This window comes from Parasteatoda tepidariorum, chromosome 3 (assembly GCF_043381705.1).
Source record: "Parasteatoda tepidariorum isolate YZ-2023 chromosome 3, CAS_Ptep_4.0, whole genome shotgun sequence".
In the NCBI taxonomy this organism is placed as follows: domain Eukaryota; kingdom Metazoa; phylum Arthropoda; class Arachnida; order Araneae; family Theridiidae; genus Parasteatoda; species Parasteatoda tepidariorum.
The window spans coordinates 27,436,383-27,457,830 of record NC_092206.1 but is presented as its reverse complement, the minus strand read 5'-3'; the positions used below and the strand labels follow the sequence as shown (position 1 = coordinate 27,457,830).

The 21,448-nt window shown below is 28.6% G+C and overlaps 1 protein-coding gene across 1 annotated transcript in view; it reads left to right on the top strand.

The window, feature by feature from the left end:
- LOC107443837 (uncharacterized) overlaps nt 1-21,448 on the top strand; it is a 126,529-nt gene that overhangs the window by 38,552 nt on the left and 66,529 nt on the right. Inside the window, exons 2-4 of the mRNA XM_071179091.1 lie at nt 7,917-7,987; nt 14,096-14,371; nt 16,406-16,699. Coding sequence (XP_071035192.1) covers nt 7,924-7,987; nt 14,096-14,371; nt 16,406-16,699 — 634 coding nt within the window. The 5' untranslated portion in view covers nt 7,917-7,923. The remainder of the gene's footprint in view (nt 1-7,916; nt 7,988-14,095; nt 14,372-16,405; nt 16,700-21,448) is intronic.

Here is a 21,448-nt window from a genome sequence, read left to right as displayed (position 1 = left end):
CAATATATATATATATATATATATATATATAAAATTATGTTTAAAAAATACTTATAAGATGCAGACATATGAAGTTTATTGCTCAAAACAACAATGATTTCATGGCATTGTAATTTCCAAATTTAGCCTTTCAATTTAAGTTTTTATTTTTTCGTTTTATAACCAACGTTAAACAGCGGAACCAATTTTTAGTTTATGTCCACCAATGTTCAATACCGTAGACTTGTAATTTTGAACCTTGTCCAGAAGACAAGGGAACTCCCGGATCAAGTGTCGTGAGAAATTTGCCTTCGAGGAAAACATTTTGATGGAACTGACCCGCATTTGCGTTACATGGAGAAGAAAACCGCGAAAGCTTTCCTAACCTGATGGCAAGGGGATTAAAACCCAAGATCCGTCTATCATTGAGGATATTTTCGTGAGCACTATGATCTGGTTGAGCCGGATGCGGAATTTGTACCGACCAGTTATCACTGGGATTCGAACCTTGGGTACCTAATTGGGAGTGGAGGGCGCTAAATGCTAAGCCACGTTAAAAGGAGAATAGAGTCTCAAATTTTAAAGTAACTTTTTACAACCGAAAATGCTTACATCTAAATTGCTATTAATTACAGCGAATAGAACGTGGGCACATATTCAAGGTAAAAATTGTAAATTTGATAATTTATCACTGATTTTTGTTTCTTTGAAAGAGACAAAACTTTTCTATTTTATTTCCTTACCTAAATACTTATCTGTGAATAAACTGTAATATAGCTTTTACAGATAAATTTATCTGTTCAGCCTGCTCTGTGAGGGATACTTCGAGTACCTTATATGTTTGTAAGTTTAAATCTGAGCATTAGAACTAAAGGTGCTAAGCTTATTATATACGCACTGGACAGAAGCTTAAACAGATCAAGTTTAAAAGAACAATTTTATAGACTGGTTGGCTGTATAGTAACTGCATGTGTATTTAGACGCGAGATCACACTGTGAAAAGTGTTGTACTACTAGAATATAGTTAACATTTAGCGTGTTAGCTGGCTCTCTGGGAATACCAAAGTGCTCGGTATTTTTTACCGAAGAGCTTTGGTAAGGAATTGGGTAAAATTAACAATAAAAAATGGTTTTATAATGTGTGATAAAATTTGGTAAATGGTAAAGTTTAGTAATTTTATTATAATACCATAGAGCAGGACATAAATATTAATTTTTTTGACGAAATTGACTTTTCAGTTTTCTTTTTTTTACTAAATGTGTAATAATTATGACTGCAACTGTGAACTTTTTTTTAGGAAGTGTGTGAAAAAGAACTGAAATTAGGAATACCAGAATTTCTCGTTAACTGTTACTATAAGAATGGAAAAAATATCAAAGGAATAGTTTAAATATCGTATATTTTGGTTTTATTAACCAGACTTATAGTACATTTTACTAAAAAAAGTCATTACCACACAGTACAGAAAATTTTACCTGAATTTTTTCTTCGTGCACTAAATAACGTATATCTTTCAGAGCCACCCTGTTTTCATAACCTAACCAAATGCAATTAAATATAATATCCCGATAAGAAACTGCAAAACTTCGACAGAAATTCCAAAAGAGATGTAGAAAAATTGTAAATAATTCTAAATAAAAATAAAATGTTTGCATTACAAAAGTAAAAAAAAAAAATGGTTTTAATGTATAATGAACTCAATAGGATTCTCTTGATAATTTCAAAAATAATTTCGTTTTTATTCTCCCGTAATTTATTTTAAATCTGCCTGCAGTTAAAATTCATAAAAATTCTCTTTTTCAAGTTTTATTCTGAAAAGTTTTTAAAAACTGTTAACAAATTTTAAATTTCTCAAGATATATTTTCAGTAATAAAAATAACTTTCTGCGATACTTAAAATAGCTTGATCCGTAATCTTCAAAGAAAAAAACTGCAAGTCACATTTTTTTTGTAAAAGCAAGTAAAGGAGTTATTGTATCATAATCCAGATTTTATTTTAAAATATTATTTTATAAATATGATTTAACTTTGAAAAATTCCTTCGTTCTAAAAAAGAAATATTTTGTAATTAAAAATACATATCATTTGGTAATATTAAACTTATGATGTGCATTTAAAAAATATTATAATCTTAAGGTTAATTTTTTATTCCTTTATTATTCTTTTTCTAGCTTGAAAATGAATTAGAATTATGTAATGAATATAGAATTCAATTTATTTCAAAATACAATTACCTTTGAATTGTACGAAATTTGGTAATTTTTTGCTGAAGATATATCGTTTAAGAATGCCATTAAACAAAACTATATATATTTTATGAAAATATTCTAGAGCTGTCAAAAATTTGGTGATGTGATTCTAATCATGATAAATCGTTGAAAAATGCAGCTATAATATATATAGATTTTTTCAGATAGCTACTGTATCTGATGTTTTGTTGGTGTATTAATTGAATATTTAGATTTGTATTGCCGGAAATTTGGTAATTTGTTTTAAAGATAAATTGTCGAAGAATGCTATGAAATAAAAATAGTAACTTAGAGCAAGTCGATATAGCTTAGAGTTATTAAAAAAATTGGCAATTCTGAAAAGATACATTGTCGAAAAATTTTCGTATCAAATAGATTTTTTAAAATAACTGCAATATCTGATGACTTGTTTGGACATATACGGAATATTTAGATTCGTACTGATAGAAATTTGATAAATTTTTGTTGAAGATAAATTGCTTAAGAATCCTATGAAATTACAATAATAATTGTTTCTTTTCAAATTATAATAGAAACTTACAGTGAGTTAAATATCTTAATTATACTACTTTAACACTTCTTGATTTGAATATAAGTCAACAAATACGAGAGACAAAAAATGATATAAAATCCACCATTGATACTCAAATTTTTTGATAACCCTGAAAAAACCAAACGATTTTGAAGCATAGCCCTGTACCCGTAACCCTTCGATCTCTCACGTGAACTCATTTCGAAAAATATGTAAAGGTGGTAGCACAAAACGTTCCAATTGGGGGGATGGAACGGAATCATTAATTGAGAACTTAATTTCCAGGAGATGATTGCCCAAATTTTGGGGAAGGATATTGCATAATGTAACTACTCAAAACGTAAATGGAATCGCTGAACCAGGACCAAAACGTTTGACACCAATGGGTCAATTTACCATCAACTTGTTCGATATCCCGTTGAGTACAGTTGTGACCTCCGATAACTCTATCGACACCTCGCGCATGTGTTATCTTTTATTTGTAAATAGATTGCTTTTTTTTTCATTCCATTTTAGAAGCTCAATGTCATCTAGAAACAATGGCGCCATTCGATAAGTTGTTTCAATTTGCTGCAAGGCCGGTCTGTTTTGTCTGTTACATTGGCTTGTTTTATTTGGCATCAGCGGAATGTGGGCTTTTTGGTTTTTATGACAAGACATTCAAAATTCTAGTATGTGCGTGGGCGTTTCTCTGGCCACTTTTATGAGGGACGTCATAAAAAGAAATGGAACAAAAGGATCGATTGGGATCTTTTTTTTTCTATCTGTCATAAATAAAAGACTTTTTTTTCGTGGGTGTAAAAAGTAACCGGAATCAGAAACATACGTCAAATGAAGTCATCAAATTATCCTCGAAAACTTATCACTTTGATAAGAATAACATAATTGCGAATAATACGAGAAGGTGTGTTCTTCTATTATGAAATGAATGAAGCCATATTTTGTTTCAAAATGAAGTAATAACCATATGAAAAGCCCTTTCAAATTTCTCTTTTCTCATTTTCTGAAATCATTTTTTTGGCACGATTTTAGGTTGCGAAATAATTAAATATACTTTTTTTCTTCATCGAGATGAGATAATGCCAGAAGGGAAATGAATTAATCAAATTTAGTTTAATACCGAGTAATAATTGAAAATTGTTTTTTGCCCACTTTTTATTATTTATTGATATTAATTTTTCTGTCGAGTTCAGTTTATAATCTAAATTTATTTTTCAATCAAAAAGTTAATAAAACAAGCAAACACATCCTTAAATTTAATGCATTTCTGATATTAATAAGATAAAATATTGATAATGTAAAATTATTTTTAAATAAATAAGTTAAAAAATAAGCAAACGCATCCTTATATGTAACGCATTTTCGATAACGAGACAAAATATTGATTTTCCAAAAACCACAAATTTTATGATGTTTAATAATTGAAAGGCTTGGGGCAATATAATAAGGCATTTTTTCAAATTGTTTAAAACAAGTTTATTAGAAAGATTTTTGAAGAAAAAAAACACCTCCATTTCAGCGTAAGTAAAATAATATTATTGTAATATGTGATGTTATTTATTGAAAATTCAATGAAATTGTAAATTACCTGTCTGAAAATGATATTGAAGAATAGTTTGAAATAAAAATATCACCTTTGGAAAATGTGTGATTTTTTTATTACATTGCTCCATCAAATTACAAAGTGCAGTTATAACTGGAAATGAGTTTGTGTATAGGTTATGATTTCGCAGTAATTGGATAAGTTAAGGTTAATTAATTTTAAAAACTGTTATCGTGTTTTGCTTTATATAAACGTGAAAAGTCTACACTAAGTCGTAACTATAAAATATAGAATTTTAAAATAGTGTAATGACTACGTCATTTCACAACAAGGTGAAATGGTTTACTTAAATCCAATTTAAGTGGAATATATACGAATAGAATGAATACGGATGCATTTAGCATTGATTAACAAGCATTTTTTTCTACCTCTAGATGTAAAACAATGCAATAATATTATCTTAAAAATAGTTATCTTGATTTAGCAAAATTGAAAATTGGACGAAATAACTTTCTGATCTCTCTGAAAAAAAAGGAGAAATTAAATATAAATATAATATTAACGTATCCTTCTTTATGGTTGGTAAAGTGTGTGAGCTGGAACGGGCCATCTGGTAAGTGAAATGAAGGTGGAGATAGAAATTAAAAATGCCATTTAGTGTAATGATAATTTACAATTGAAGAAAGATGAAATCCTGAAATTTAAGGATGGAATGAAAGCATTACAACGCATGTTACTTTGTTGGTGTCTCTAATGAAAAGTTTTTGATGGACATGCAGTCAGTGAAGAGCACTGTGAAAAAAGGGTTTCTCATAATTGAGCAAAAATGTGCCAACATAGCTGCGAAAAAAATAAGTCGAATTTGAAAGCATAACGGATTTAAAACTGAAACAACATTTATTCATATTTGAGCAAAATGCATCTGAAGGATGCCGAATTAGGCAATCAGTAGAAAAATGCTTCAGCTAAACTGCCATATGAACTGCCTTATTTCTAGCATTACGCTTTTCAAGTTCGGCATAAACAGCAGGATGGGGTCATAAACTCTATCTAACAATTTTGTATTCACTTCTTTAAACATTATTGCACACAATCAGAATCTAATTAGTGTTACGTACGATCATGCTTGTGTATTATAACTGTTGAACTCTATTAGAATTTTAATTCTAAAATTACTGCAAAATAACTGGCAGCAGTCTGTCTATCCAATTAAGCATAAAGTTTACGGTAAAGAACATTTTTTACCTTTACGTTTTTGAAGTCGTTTTCAACTAATATTATTAAAAAACCATGAATAAAAAACTATATGTTTTTTATAACCATTTGCAACTAGCATGGTTTCAAAATGGTAAAAAAGAAATTTAATTGAACATAGGAATGAGACTTTTCTTTAGGTACTAGGCACTGGAGTTAGCTTGTAGTTGAGTTGTGTTTCATCAAATGAACCACGAAATGTGGCTGAAAAAGTTTACCTGGATGTTTCACCTATCGTAAGGGATGGGGCATACTATACTTTTTGTGTTAAGCAGCTTTATGGTGCTGCCATATATGCGTGAATTAGAGTATCATATTCTAATAGTCAAGGGTCGCAAATAGCAGAGTGCACGACACTGGAAACTCTTCAAGTTTTGAAGGAAATGGCAGAAATATTGTGGTGTCAATGTTGGGATTCGTACCCCCGTTCTAACAGTCATGAGATTTACAGATTAGCCCTCTTGGCTATAACTTGTGCCTACTTGCAGAGAACTTAGTCTTCATTTGGTGAGATTAGTGGAAGCGATAAAATTCTGGTTGTTTTACCATGTTAAGTGAAAGCAGTTAAGAAACGGTTTTTATTACAGCTTATTACAGTTAATAGTTTAAATACCATCATAATTATGGCTATTTGACTGTTTTATTTAAATATGGTGAAATAACAATTAAATAATTTGCTATTTAACCGTTTTCCCCGATAAATTTCTAATAATGAATGGTTATTATTTCTATATTATATTTACTCAGTTCTAAGCCAAATTTTATTAAAATCCATCCAGCCACTTTAAGAGACAATCGATCAAACATAAATATTCCCTTAACTTTGAGCACCACTGTATTTTAATCCAAAAAACCCCACACATACACAAATTACACGACTAACGCAATGAATAACAAGGATATCATCTTATATCTTATTATTACGTAATTTGGCAATTAAGTATAGTTAGAATTTCTGGTTGCTAACTTCCACCACATTGTCACGTTTGCTTAGTACCGTATTGATAAGTCTCCTCAAATATTTGTTACCATGTAATTTGCTTGGATTAAATGGATTACTGGAGCAAACTCGTTTTAATAATTCATATAATCCGCGAAATATGTTTAAAGTGTAATATATTTATAAAACCGAGAAAGACTTTTAAATCTTGCTTTTCATTAACTGTCTTCCCTATATTTTAAGATAAAATTTGTGTGAATTTTATTTTTCTAGGAATAAACATTTAAAACAGATAGGCGTTTAATGTGTAATTTAAAAAAATTAATTGAATGTAGGTTAATTACAATAAGGATATTGTTTATGTTAATTTATGAATTTTAATATTGAAAATATGCATCAAAAGATTTATTTAAAATTTAAAGACAGGTACATTTACGATTTTTAAGTAAATAATAAACAATAAACAAATCACGTCTTTTGTAAAAGCATTACTGAAAGAAAACACAAATAATTAAATTCGAAAAGGATAAAACTTCTTTGAAAAAAACTTCTATGAAAAAAACGCGCTAAGAAGCAGCAGAAATTTCAGTAAAAAGTATCAATAAAAGAAACGAAGGAAATAAAAATAAAAATATGACCACCGAAGCCGACGTCTTCAGGGGGTACCGGCCTCGGTAGCCATTAAAAACAAAACCATTTCTAATTGAGGGAGAAGCAAATGCTTAAAAAATCTCCCTCAGTACCCCGATGGTTTTGTATAGAGGTCCAGGAAAAACAAGATACATTCAAAATAATTAACAAATTAAGAAAAGAAACTCAATCAAAAAATCAATCTCAATTTTTGTAAAAGCATAATATACTTTGTTGAGTATTAAAACTGAGAAAACGAATCAGTTTTGGGAATTAATACCCGGATTTACAAGGTAAAAACTGGTAACAATTGTTTTTACAATAATAAATATTTTTTTCAAAACGAAATTGTTAATTACAAAAGAGTAATTTAGTTTGGCAAATGAGGAAAAAAAAGAAGAAAAAAATGAAAATAACGAAAGAAATAGGAACATATGTTTTCCTCATTTACATTATCTAGTAAACATCATTTAAACACAAGAGTTTTTAACGCAGTGTTGTACTGCATATTATAATGTACTGAATGTATTATGATACCTAATATGACTGATAATTTCACGCTTTAAGTATAAATTTCTTGTTGTATTTAAAAAAGACTTGAAATGAAAGAATTTATGGTTTATGCTTACAGAAGCTTTATAAACATTCCATATATTTTTAAAAAGGAGTCGGTATCCAATCATTCAACACTGTTATATGATTTAAAAATTTTTTTTTTATTGTTTATTATGAAAATTATTATTTGTTTGTTATTAAAATGTTTGTTAATTAAAATTTTATTTTTTCAGATTTAGGATGAATTCTACATGTTTATTAGGAATACTTGTGATATTATTTTTGTTAGTAAAACTATGCAAAGGTAAGTAAGCTTTTAATTCTAATACACAAATACTCTTAGAATATAGTATTAATTCTTAGTATTGGACTCTTACAAATTTCTTCCCTATATGACGGTTAGTGACCAACAAATAAAGGTTATTAGCAGTAAAAATAAATTTATGCCCTTAAAGAGCTATCACGTTCATAAAAATTTAAATCTGCCCGTAAATTTTTCCTCGTAAAATAGCTGACCGTAAATTAATGCCTGGTAGAATTTATCTACAAATATGGTCTTGATGTCATTTGAGATTCAAGAGATTTGTTTGTTGAATTACAGCAAACCGTAAAAGCTGCTGTCTGTCGAGGATGGAGAAAGTTGCTTGTTCACAAACGTAGAGAGTGTGTGAGAGAGATGTTCTTTGATGACAGCTAGTTTCGAACCCGGCACTTTCGTGTTCCTTTGAACCTTCGTATGTTGTTTTGTCTGTTGTGCCTGACGCTGTTACTATCATGGAAAAAAATGTACACGGTTAAATCGAGTTAAGAATCTTTGTATATGAACCGTATTAACTAACGTTCAATTCTACTAATTTTGCTGAAATTACGGGTATTGATATTTTTCCTTAAAAAAGGGTACAAGCCGTAGAAATTAACAGCTGTTAACTTTACTTTTTTGAGTTAATAAAATAAGTTTCAAATTAAGTATATAATAATATTCAATCATTGTTAATAAACGTTACATAGAATTCTGAAGAAAAATAAATGAGATGAATCATAAAAAAATAACAATAAGTCCTGAAGTTCTAATAAATTCAATAAAAAAAATTAAATATAATTTTGTACACTAGGTTTAAATTAGAATAATAGTTTAAGTAATAAACTAATTTGCTTATGTGACAAAACTAAACAAATCGTGGCCAAGAATTTCATTTAAACAAATGCAAATATCAGTATTTATTCAAAGTTCCACCAATTTAAAACTGTTTGCATTTAAACAAAAAATATTTTTCAACTAATGTTTAACTATATGTATAACTATTACTGCAAAAAGCTATATTTGAATAAGAAATATTTGCTTAATGAAAATGGAATATTATATATAAAATTATTTGAATTTGATTAAAAATTTTGATTAAGATTATTTCATATTTTAAGATTATTTGAATTTAATAAAACTTGTTGCGAGTGCTTAGTATAAATTAGCTTATATTAAATTTCAGTTTCCTCGAATTTTCGTTAGGTACTCAGTGGTGTAAAATTTGAATATATTATTTCAATATTTATCGCAATTTTTAAGTTTAAAAAGTTCTATTATAATTCTTATCACTTGTTGATTTCAAAAGTGACTTAATAATCTTATTCTTAAATAATGATAGAAAAATGAACTTTTATATTTTTTGACCAATTCCTCAGTGCTCAATAAAATATTAAAAATCTGTAGATTAAAATAACTTGAAATGTAAACTCAGAATGTTTTTATTTCAGTTTGATCCGAAGAATAACCTCTCCGTTGAAATAACCTCTTAAATTTTATGCTTCTTAGAAAATGTTTCTAAAAAATTTAATTCATTTTTAATTCATTAATTCTTAATTTATTAATTCTTAATTCATTAATTCTTAATTCATTAACTCTTAATTTATTAATTCCTAATTCATTAATTCTTATTTTATTAATTCTTAATTTATTAATTCTTAATTCATTAATTCTTAATTTATTAATTCTTAATTGATTAATTCTTAATTGATTAATTCTTAATTTGTTAATTCTTAATTTATTAATAATTCATTAATTCTTAATTTATTAATTCTTAATTTATTAATTCTCAATTTATTAATTCTTAATTTATTAATTCTTAATTTATTAATTCTTAATTTATTAATTCTTAATTCAAATTTTTTTTGTTTCTCAACGAAAACAATGAAACAACAAAATCATGAATGAAAGTACAATTTCTAGAAAAAATGAAAACAATCTTTCACCCATTCAGGGAATCCTTTTAATTCTTTTAAAAAAAGTCGTATTTTTAAAATTCGGCTTCTCAGGAACTATACCATTTATTTAGCTCAAATTTTCTATTTTGTCTTATAAAATTAAACTATTTAAAATAATTTAAAAAATTGTATACCTGACATACGAGGGTTGTAAATTAAATAGTGGCAACTTAACCTTGAAACTCACAAAAGGGCGAGCATGCGTAAATAGGGAATGGGTGCGGTGAGGTGGGGCTGTTGTCGATGTGTAGAGTGCAAAAAACAGTCGATTTGCTTAGAAGGGTAGTTGTTGCGTGGCGTTAAAGTGGGAAGTTTCGTTTCCATCGCTCTAAAGCATGTTGTGAGAAGGCTTAATGACGAAAAAAGACGAGATGCTTGAATCCATCGTGCTACTGTCCTATATGGTAAAACATTTGTTCCAAAGGCTTCCACTAATCCTCGATAGCATTCTGTTGCATTTTTGCCACGGGCAACCTCGATTGTAAGCCACGACCGCTGATCACCTTTTGAAAACATGCTTTAGAGCGATGGAAACGAAACTCCTCACTTTAACGCCACACAACAACTACCCTTCTAAGCTAATCGACTATTTTTTGCACTCTACACATCGACAACAGCCCCACCTCACAGCTCCCATATCTATTTTGCGCATGCCCGTCCTTCTGTGAGTTTAAAGGTTAAGTTGCCACTATTTAATTTACAACCCTCGTATAATTTTTTTCCCGATGATTTGCAAATAAAATAATAAATATAATAAACATTTACAAAAAAGCATTTTTTGAATAAGTTTTCGTAGTTTGGGTAGTTTTGTATAAAAATATGTTTACTTTGTGAAAAAATATGTTTAAAATTTGCCTAAAAAACTTTCGAGATATCTGAAAGGCACAATAAGTAAAAATAAAATTATATTGCTTAGATTACTTGAATAAAATTTTGTTTTATTTTATCGACAGCTTGAATTGTACACATAAATTACTTTTTAGCCCTATACTTTGTTTGCGTATTAAAATCGACTCGATTGGCGAGTGATGAAATAGTTTCGGGATTTATTAGTTTTGACTCGCTAATTAATTAGATTCTTAATTTTTGAATAAACCATTTTATATTCATATTTTTGTCTATCTCAATATTTAATAAGCAAAAATTTCCCTTTTGCGAGGTATTGGCTCATAATTATTTCTTAAAACAGTTACTTTACTCTAGAAAGGAAATTAAATTGAAGAATTTCGGTATATTTCAGCTGAATTAGCATTTAAATGTAATTTGTTTCATCCCATTTGTTTTAATAGCTAATTGAAATATGCTTAAAATAATTTAAATGCATAAGTGCAGAAATAGAAACATATTAGAAATGTAATAATAAAAAAGTACGGTAAAAACTATCAGAATATGGTAAAATTTATCGTGTTTTTAATTCATTGAAAGCACCAAAATTTTCTGTAATTTTTATCGAAGCGCTTGGGTAAAATTATCATTAAAATATGGATTTATAATATGTGATAAAAATTTGGTAATTTCTTCCCTACCTTAGAGCATGTAACTTTTCAGTTTTGCATTTTTTATTAAATGTGTCGTTACGAGACCCGTCATTTACCAGATGAACAGAAAAATTACCAAATGAATGATTTAAATATACCGTATATTTTGATCTCCTTAACCAAAATTATGTTTTTCTGTTGTTTATAATTTTATTGCAAGGAAAGGTTATTACTTTACAGTGCAGTAGTTTTACCAGATTTTTTTTCGTGTACTGTTATCATCATAAAACCATTTTTGAATAAATAAAATGAAGCGTATATAACGAAATATCAAGTTAAAAATCATTGTGAGTTATTTCGGTTCGAAATAAAACACATACCATTTAAGCATTCCAATAAAACATACAAACTTTTATAATACATTACTATTTTATTTAAATATTCCCGATATCGATTTCTTTTGCTTATTAAATATTTTCTAACAATAATGCAAATGCCTTAAAAGTACTTTGCTTAAACGAGAAAAGCTAAAAAAGTTAACTAAACATAAATGAAATAAGATAGGTATACTTCTAAAATTATAGTTATTTTTAAATGCCCATTAAAATTTCAAAATTACTAACTGAATATAATTAGTCTTATTAGCAAGTCAATATACTTAACAACGAAAATGAATATTCCTATACTAATGTAGACTAAAAATTCCATTCAGAATTGACTTCAATAATATTCTTCATTACAGTAAAGTTCTTTTTATCGTCTTTCATTTATTGCATTTTCATTCTTCGTTTTAAGGAAAGAGGAGGGCTTTTATGCCAAATAAAAAGATTTGGCTTAATCCAGTTTTATCGCTCTTTCCTCTTTGGGAAAATGCCAAAAATTCAAGAAAAAAAACGTGTTCTTATATGGAAGAATGAATGTTTAAGGAAAGAAAATATAAAGTGTTTCAATATCGAAAGGTATTAGACTTAATGGGTATTATAATATAACAATTTATATTACTTTAGGGTTTTTCGATAATGTTTTGAAGCTAATTAAGATAAATTGCATTTTTCGTTGTTTTAATATCAAAACTTACTTTAAGTTGAAAAAAAAATGCTCTAAAATTTGAAAGAAAGGATAAAGTAAACACTGAGTTTTATGGTTTACTATTTTAACTAATGTTTTAAAGCTTTTAAGTATGCATAATTAAAGGTTTTACATAATCATAATCAATTTTCATTTTTTATATTTTAATTAGTTTTTTTTTTAATCTTATTTTATTAAAAAACATATTAATGTATTCGTACAATGAAAGAAAACGTGAAACAATACTGACAGCTGTTAAATACCAACAGCGGTGAAAATGTTAAAAAAAAATGAAAACGTTTTAATGTTAAACTTTGCAAGTTCAACGGAGTAAGCGCTTTTGGTGATTATAATGGTGAATAATAATGGTGAATAATAATAATAATAATAATAATAATAATAATAATAGCAATAGTAATAAACTACTTAAACAAATGACTTTCAAAATATGTTTAGTGTTTATTACTTGTAGAATGAATATATTTAACAATAGTTGTAATAAACATTTTTCAATAGTTAATCAATAAGAACTGACATTTTATTTTAAAAATATTTATTCGCAGTGTTTTAAGTTATAACTTTATTTAATATAATAATTTTTTCCTTTCATTCTTAAATTAATATCTTGTATTTGAGTGAAAATTAATCTAGGTTCGAATACCATCTGTGACATCTGTGATTATGCCGACCAAGTGGCGGAGTGGTTAGCGTGCCTGACTGCGGAGCCGATGGTTGCGGATTCGAATCCCGCTCAGGGCATGGATGTTTCTTTCTCTCTGTGTTCTCTGTCCTTTCTCCTGTGTGTGAATGTAACCGGCCCTATAAACGGGTTTGTGGTTGTGTGACGTGGGCGACCCTGCTCCACCGCCGTGGTTTCGCCACAGGTGCCCACTGGGTAACGAGAAGAGAGTAGCAGTTCTGGCACTCCTGGCCAATGGGACAATACATCACAGGTGACCGCCGTTAAGAAAAAAAAACACTTGCGATTATTAAATCATCAGTTTGAGAAATTTATGACCCGAAAAATATTTGTTCTTAAAACAAGAATAATTTTTTAATATAATTTATTACGAGTAAATAATTATAATTATCTATTCTTAATAACTATTTTAAGTATTATTACATAAAATTGTTTTCCACCAATATCATTACATTCAATAGGTATTACCATACGTATTATAATGCATATGAAAGGTTATATGCTACATACTACATATATTTGATTCAGGTTCCAATATAATCTTCTGCATTTACAACTATTAAATAATTTTTGTATAAATTTAGACAGCAAACAAGATTTATTTATGCAAACAAGAATAATTTTTAATACTATTGATAATAAGCAAATAAAATTTTTATCAGCTATTTTTATTAATCTTTTTAACTATGATAAATAAAATTGTTTGTTACAGATGAAAATAAGGTGTTACAATATGTATCCGATGTGTAAATTATGATAATTATAATACGCGATGTAGAATAAAATTGTTTATACCATAAAAAATAGTTTAATTGATATTACTTTTACGTACCAGAAATTGTAAATATTTCAACCTATAGATTTTTAACGTTGGATTCACAAATTTATTGATCATTTATGTTCATTATAGCTCAAAACTGTTTTGGTGGAATAGAATCCTTCGAAAAAACAACTGGTACAGCATTTGGTCCATCTGTTGGAACAACAGTTCTTTTACAACAAAACGATCAGGCTCTAACGCGTGATTGTATAAATTTATGCAAACAACAGTCCCAATGCCTCTCCTTTTCTCTGGATTACGCTGGATTTAGATGCAGTTCCTACAATGTAAATTCAATCGGAAGAAGAGAAGCATTAGAAATTAGGTTAAATAACAACTTCTTCGAAAAGACATGTTTCCATGGAGGTAAATATTGTAATAAACTTACTTCTCAACTTTTGATAAATTTTAGTCAACATTCTTATTCATGTTGATCCGCAATGTGCTCCCTTTTGCGTATATTTTAGAATAATTATTTATTTATTCCACAGAAAATACGGTACGTATCCGCTTCGAAGGCTATAAAAATTAACCAATGTATTTATTTTATAACAGTCATTGAGCAGCCAACTCAATTTTGAGTTTATGATTACCAATGTCCAAATCCGTAACCTTGTAATATTGAGCCCAATCCAAAAGACAAGAGAACTCCTGGATCAAGTATTGGGAGAAATTTGCTTTCGCGGAGGACTTTTATAAGGATTTAACCCGTCTTTGAGTTGCTACAGCTGCATAATAGGCCATCGGTGATGGTCTGGGAAACATCCCTGAGGATGATCCGTAGACATGCCATCACAATTTCGATCCTCTGAAGAGGGGATTGCTCCTCCGCTTTAGTAACCCGATGACCTGCTCGCTAAGCCGAGCACTTTACCTTATAGCAGTTTAATGAGGACCGATACCGCGCACCCTTGGCCCCGCCGCATGCTGATTGCAGTGTTCACCCATCCGCTTTCTGACCGCAGCCAATGATGCTTGACTTCGGTGTTCTACTTTAAACCATGTTTTTAAGACCTGCGGAACAGCTAGGGAGTAAGAAAAAAAAACATGTGAGAACACCGGTGTTCTACCTGCGTTAGAGAGTTAAAGATATCCTTTAAGATGTTGAGCACAAGGGATCAAGGGCAAGGGATGTATCAATAACATCAGAGTTGAAGAGCTTTCTAAACGAGGACTTAACAAGTTGCTTTCAAAGCTTTCACAGCTGAATATAGAAGCCAATTACATCAAGCGTAAGTTAATTCGAATTATACTAAATGGTTGAGCAATTCATAGAATACTTTTCAGGAGCTATTAAATCAGTCCTGGAAAATAATAGCCGGTATTAACCCATTTTAGGCAAAGCATAGCAATTTTATAAAATGTGGTGTTATTTTCACTGAAGTATGATTAAATTACATTCATTGGGACGCAGGAAAAGTTTCGTGCATGAAAAAAAATATTTTATTTAAGAAATAATATGGTGCGTCTATGCACCATTGGTTGAATCAATGGACAGATCATCTAGTTAAAGACTAGTTTTTATGACATTTGTTTAATTTTTTTTTATTTACAGATCTTGCAACCTTAATCCACCATAAAAACATATGATTAATCTTTAATGCAATAAATATACGTTTTCAAGAAGTTTAAATTGTTATTAACAGTTGCAGGTTAAAAAATCTAGAATAGGTTTAAAAATTCTCCACTGAAAGTGTTTACTCCATTTGAATTACTAATATTTTCGCTAATGAAATTTTTTATCAGGTAAGATATTACCTGATAAAAAAATTTAATTCGTTTCAGAAATATATAAATAGGAAATAACAGTCAACAGTCAACAAGGGCTCAAAAACAGGCTCCCATTTTCAAGAATTGTCAGACATGAGTGCCGAATTCTACTATTCCAAAATTATTTCCACCCCAGTCACATCAGCTGATCTTAAATCTTCTTTTACTAATTTAATGCCGATTATTTTGTAAACGATATTAGTTCCTCACCCCCTCTCTATAGAACGTTCAAATGCATTCTTCCCTGATATGCCCCTCTCGGCCACCGTGGTTCTTCTTGCTCTGTTTTACATCTTTTTCTCTATGGGTTACTGCAGTTTTTCTAGTTTTGTTTTCCCCCTTCACTTTTCCATTCCTCGTTTTATTTTTTTTACATCACTTTTATTTCTCTTTCTTGACGTTTGGCAGGTCTTGAAAATGGGAGCTTATTTTTAAAGCATTTCAAACAAGTCGACTGGTATCACTTATCTATATATTTTTGATGCAAATAAAGTTTTTAATCAGGTTACATGCGTAACAGTGTTAATAAAAATATTTATTGAAATGGTGCGTTTATTCACTTCTGCCCAAAAATGGGTTAACTCAATTGCTTTGAAAAATTTTTTAAAATTCTTAATTTATGATTTTCAGTTCAGAGAAATTTATTCGAGAACCTATGTGGTGATAGACTGTGGGCCTTTGAGCGAGTAAAAGACGCTTTCTTAAATGGTTACGTTGAAAAAGAAGTTCAAAATGTTCAAACAAAGGAAGAATGCGAGAGATTATGCTTGACCGAAATTAACTTCATCTGCCGATCTGCAGACTACGATGAAGTTATGCGGCAATGCAAAATGAGTAAAGAGGACAGGAGATCTCAACCTCAGGCATTCAGAGAAGTCACTGGAAGCAATAGAGATTACTTAGAAAATCAATGTGCTGCATCTGGTAAGAGGCTTAAAATATTCTAAAATTGACTTTAACTTCTATTTACACAGTCTTTTGATTTGTTATACAGCATTTACATATTTGTAGCTTTAAATTTTGGAAATTGTATGAATTTCCAATGCTTTTCAAATACTTCTTTATAAGTAAAAAAAATAGTGTTGCACCATAATTGTCAGCCAAAAATATATGCTTCAATGTTTTTTTTTATCATGATCCAAAAAACTTTGTGTTATATTTTATTCTTTATGGTATAAACCTTTCACTAACCTTTTTGCACGTAAGGCACATTCTAATATTTGCATTGGATAACTGGCAGAGAACTATGTTAAAAAGTAAAATAATTTTATCTCAGTAGGACATCAGTGAGCATTAGTAAAACAATCGGTGGGTACCTGGATTCTCACAGGCATGAGGTTGGGTACCAATAATATGCATCCATATGCAACTGAAATATTTATAATATATGAGAATAATATTTTCCTTAAAATGAACTTATTAAAAAATTACTTTGAACGGATAAACAAATTACTTTTTATTCTTTAATTGGTTTTTAAAAATTCTAAACCTGTCAAACCTCAATACCAAGGAAGTTTGTTTCTACCTAAATATGATGTAAAGTTGAACCAGATTACCATTCAAATGAAACTTTGTTAAATGTCATCACACTATACTGACGTTAAACATATACAAAAACATTTATTTGCAACTCTTTGTTAATTTCATATATGGTGTAATTTTGCAAAATATATGCAATTTGTCTCAAGAAAATTGCACCTTGCTATGGTTCAACTTGAATGGAAGCAGTTAATGCAATAATTTATTAAAATAGCATATGGTTCAACTTTGAACGTAAAATTCGCACTATGTTATCCTCAACGGAAGCATGGTTCAACGTAACACTTTATTAGGATAATATACGGTTTGCTGAACTGTGCACTATTTATGCAACTTGGCTCATAAAATTGACTGGAAATTACGGTTCAACTTAAATGGAAATGGTGCAATGAAATTCATACATGGTGCAACTTGGCCCCATATATGCAATACTTGGTGCATAAAATGTGCACCATGTTAAGTTCAACCTAAAAGGAACATGATTCAATGTAACACTTTAGTAAACTCATATATGATTAAATTTTAAACAAGTTTTTCTGATATTGCATATTTTGCTATGAGGAAAATAATGATAGTTGGTAGTGACAACCAAACTGCGTTTTTTATGCTCAAAATAAGTAAATAAATGAAAAAAGAAGATTGAAATTTGTAAATATTTTCTCAGATAATTTTTTTTAAAAACAGTACCAAAAAGAAATGATCCAAAACTTTAAATCTTTTTCATTCAAAAGCTGAGAGTAAACTAAAAGTGCACAAAAAATATATTCATATACATGTTTTAAAATTTCTGAAGAGAAAAAATTTAAGATTTTAAGATCAGTTGTTATTGTTTTACCCTTAAATGTTGGAAACAAAGTAAAATCAAGTTTCGTTTAATTGATTTTGAAATTTTACTGAGAAATTCTTTAAAAATTAACACTATTTAAATTCTGTATTCTCTTTTATAAATGATTGATGAAAGATAAACAATACTTTGTTTCATTCATTAGTCGAGTTACTGAAATTTGTAGATAAGGTTGGTTGAATTCTTTACATAAATTTCGAAAGTTAAACTTTTACGAAATTAAATTAGATTAATTTATGCACCAGAGAGTTTGAAAGGTTGTTTAATAACAAATCAAAGTTGATTAAAACTCTAAACGCATACAAGATATTCTTTTTTGTTAAAAGTAATTTTAAAAATTAGAGGGATATAGTGTTTTGTAATTTCATCGTTAAGATAAAAAAGGAGCTTTCCCAAAACAATTACTTAAGACGACTCTCATTGCTTTTAAAATAAATTGATCCACAAAATAAAAAAATATTTAATTTCTGTCTCTATATATTTAAAAAAACCTCTTAAAACGATATCATAAAATTAAAAAGGATTAATGTATGTTTTAAAAAAAGTTTCTGTTATGTAATGGACGATATGTACGATTTTAATCATACAAAAAAAAAATCAGTTTTTTAATATTTCAGACACATTTGACATTTAAGAAATATAACAGAAATGTTATATTAATGGCGTCAGAAGAAATATTTCAGTGTTTTAAGATGCAAAGAAAATTTCTTCTGAGACATTTTAGTAGTTAAAGCGTTTTAAAATAATTGTAATAAATATACTAGTAGCATTTTAAAATATTTTCTTCTGTAATATCTGTAACTATAATTAATAAAAAAGCATATTAATAATATTTTGAAGGAAATTTGTAGGAGTTTTGAAAAACATATTTTTCATATCATAATTTTTTATTTATTAGAGTTTTTAAACTAAAGTATTTCAAGACAGAATCGATCAGTATTTTCCAATCCATGTAGTATTGTTTTCAAAGTTATTATAACAATGATAATAGTTTTGAAAAAGTTCTAAGAATGCTTGAAACTTAAAATTCGGTAACTAGGCTCAATACAATTTACTGTGATGAATAAAATAAAACAAAAAACTATTAAAAATACTAATTTATTACTTAATGAAAGAAAATTGTTTTTAAATAACTGTTTAGTTTAAAAAGTTTTAACGCTAATTTTTAACGTAAATTGTTAAAGTTTAAAGTCAAATAATTTTTCTATTAACAGAGGACTTATGAAGAAAAAAAAAACATGAACAAATTTAATTTTAGAATGCAATTACTTATTTATAGAAATGTTCGAAGCCAGGATTTAAATTTTATTGTTCGAAACATGAAATCTATTTTCAAAGACTGTTAAAAAAAGTTTAACTAAATTATTTATTTATTTATTTTTTTGTAAAAGCTTAAGAAAAAATTGTGACACACACAAATTATCTACTGTCACAGATACTGAGTTTAGCAAGATTTAATCTGTTTCAGATTTTGGCAACTTTGTCAGCCGGAATTTGAAACATATCTATTTTAAGCTGTCATAATCAATCATAATCTAATAGAAATGCATCATAAAAATGAACTGTCATGGACGTGCATAGAGAATCAAAACATTCCATTAGGTATTCAAATTCGAACAAAAATTTTACCAAAACATGAAGGAGTAAACAAAGGGGTGAATAAGGGATATGTTTTTCATCTATTGAACTTATATCATAACACTTTCCAATGCATTTTAACCCTTTTATGAATGTGCATCCATGTGTATTATGTAGTCACGTGGTGAGACATGCTTCTGACGTCATAAAGGAAATTCATATTTGCTACAATCGGAGAGAAGGACGTCGCACTCATAACACGCACGCGCAGACTTAAAAAGATACTTGTAGTGAATTACTGATTAGAAAATTTTGACCTATTTATTTTGATACCGTTTTTTTTTAAAATTATTTTTTTATGAGGGAGTGGAAAATGTTCGATTGAGTGAGATCTTTTAAATATTCTTTTCAGTTTTATTTTTAAAGATTGGTAGCGAATTTGAATTCGTTGGATTTCTTCGAATTACTTGACTTAGGTAAAATAATTTTTTATGTAATTAAAAAACTTAATAAGAAATAAATTTTATTTTATTTTCTCTCAAATTAAAATATTCTGTCAACTGTTTACGATAAAATTAGAAAATTTTAGCACTGGTCAGTGGCTAGCTACAGCATTTTTATTGGTAAATGCACACAGAGTTCATTTTCAAAGAAAAAGGTGGTAACCGCTAATTTTGCCTATAGTTAACAGCTATAAATATTTTATAGTTGATTAAAAAAATTAAGTTTGATTGAAATAAACAAGATCTTACTATATATAGAGAAACTTTATATTTTCCGACACGAAATAAACTCTCAATGGTACTTATAAATAATATCTTTATTGGAAAAAATTATCGAATATTTTTATGCATTAAAACTTTTAGCTTACTGTAGCAGATTAGAGGGGGAAATGATTTCCATATGAATGGTATCACTTTTACCCTTGTTATAAAGCCTTCCTGATAATCCATGATTAGTAGCAGAAAACAGAAATCATTTGAATGATCTGCAACTCCATTAAATTTATCTGCTGAGCGTGTGGTATAATATTTGTGTTCAAATTGCTCTTTCTAGATTTGCAAAAATTTAAAAGGCAAGAGGGTCTAATGCAATATTTAAATAAAATTTGAATTATGATCTACACTTTTAGAAATTTCTAGTATAAAGTGGTTAATTAAAAATTTATTTAATTTTTATTTTACCGAATTCAACCAAAACAGTCAAATAACCATGAATAAGATGGTATTCAAACTGTTAATTGGGAGAAAAACCGTTTATTAACTGTTTTCATCTAATACGGTTAAACAGTCATTCTTATGAAGTCAGAATTTTATCGCACAACTTGACCCACCTAATAAAGTCACTTAGTACCCACCTCATAAAGCCACCTTGCTGGTGGGTACACATTATAGCCAAAAAAACTAATCTGTCATTCTTATGGCCCGTAAAACGGGGGTTTGGATCCCAACGTTGACACCCCAATATTTCCTCTCCCTTCAACACACAAAGAATTTCCAGTGTTTTGCTCACACTGTGACCCTGGGTTGTTTGAATACGATACACTCATTTGCGCATAGATGGCAGCACTATAAGGATTCTAAACTATCATCAATGTCCAGTTAAATGTTTTTTTTAACGGTTTTGAAACCATGCTAGTTTTAAATGGTTAAAATCTGTACACTTTTTTATTTATGGTTTTTTAATCAAACTAGTTTTAAACGACTTCAAAA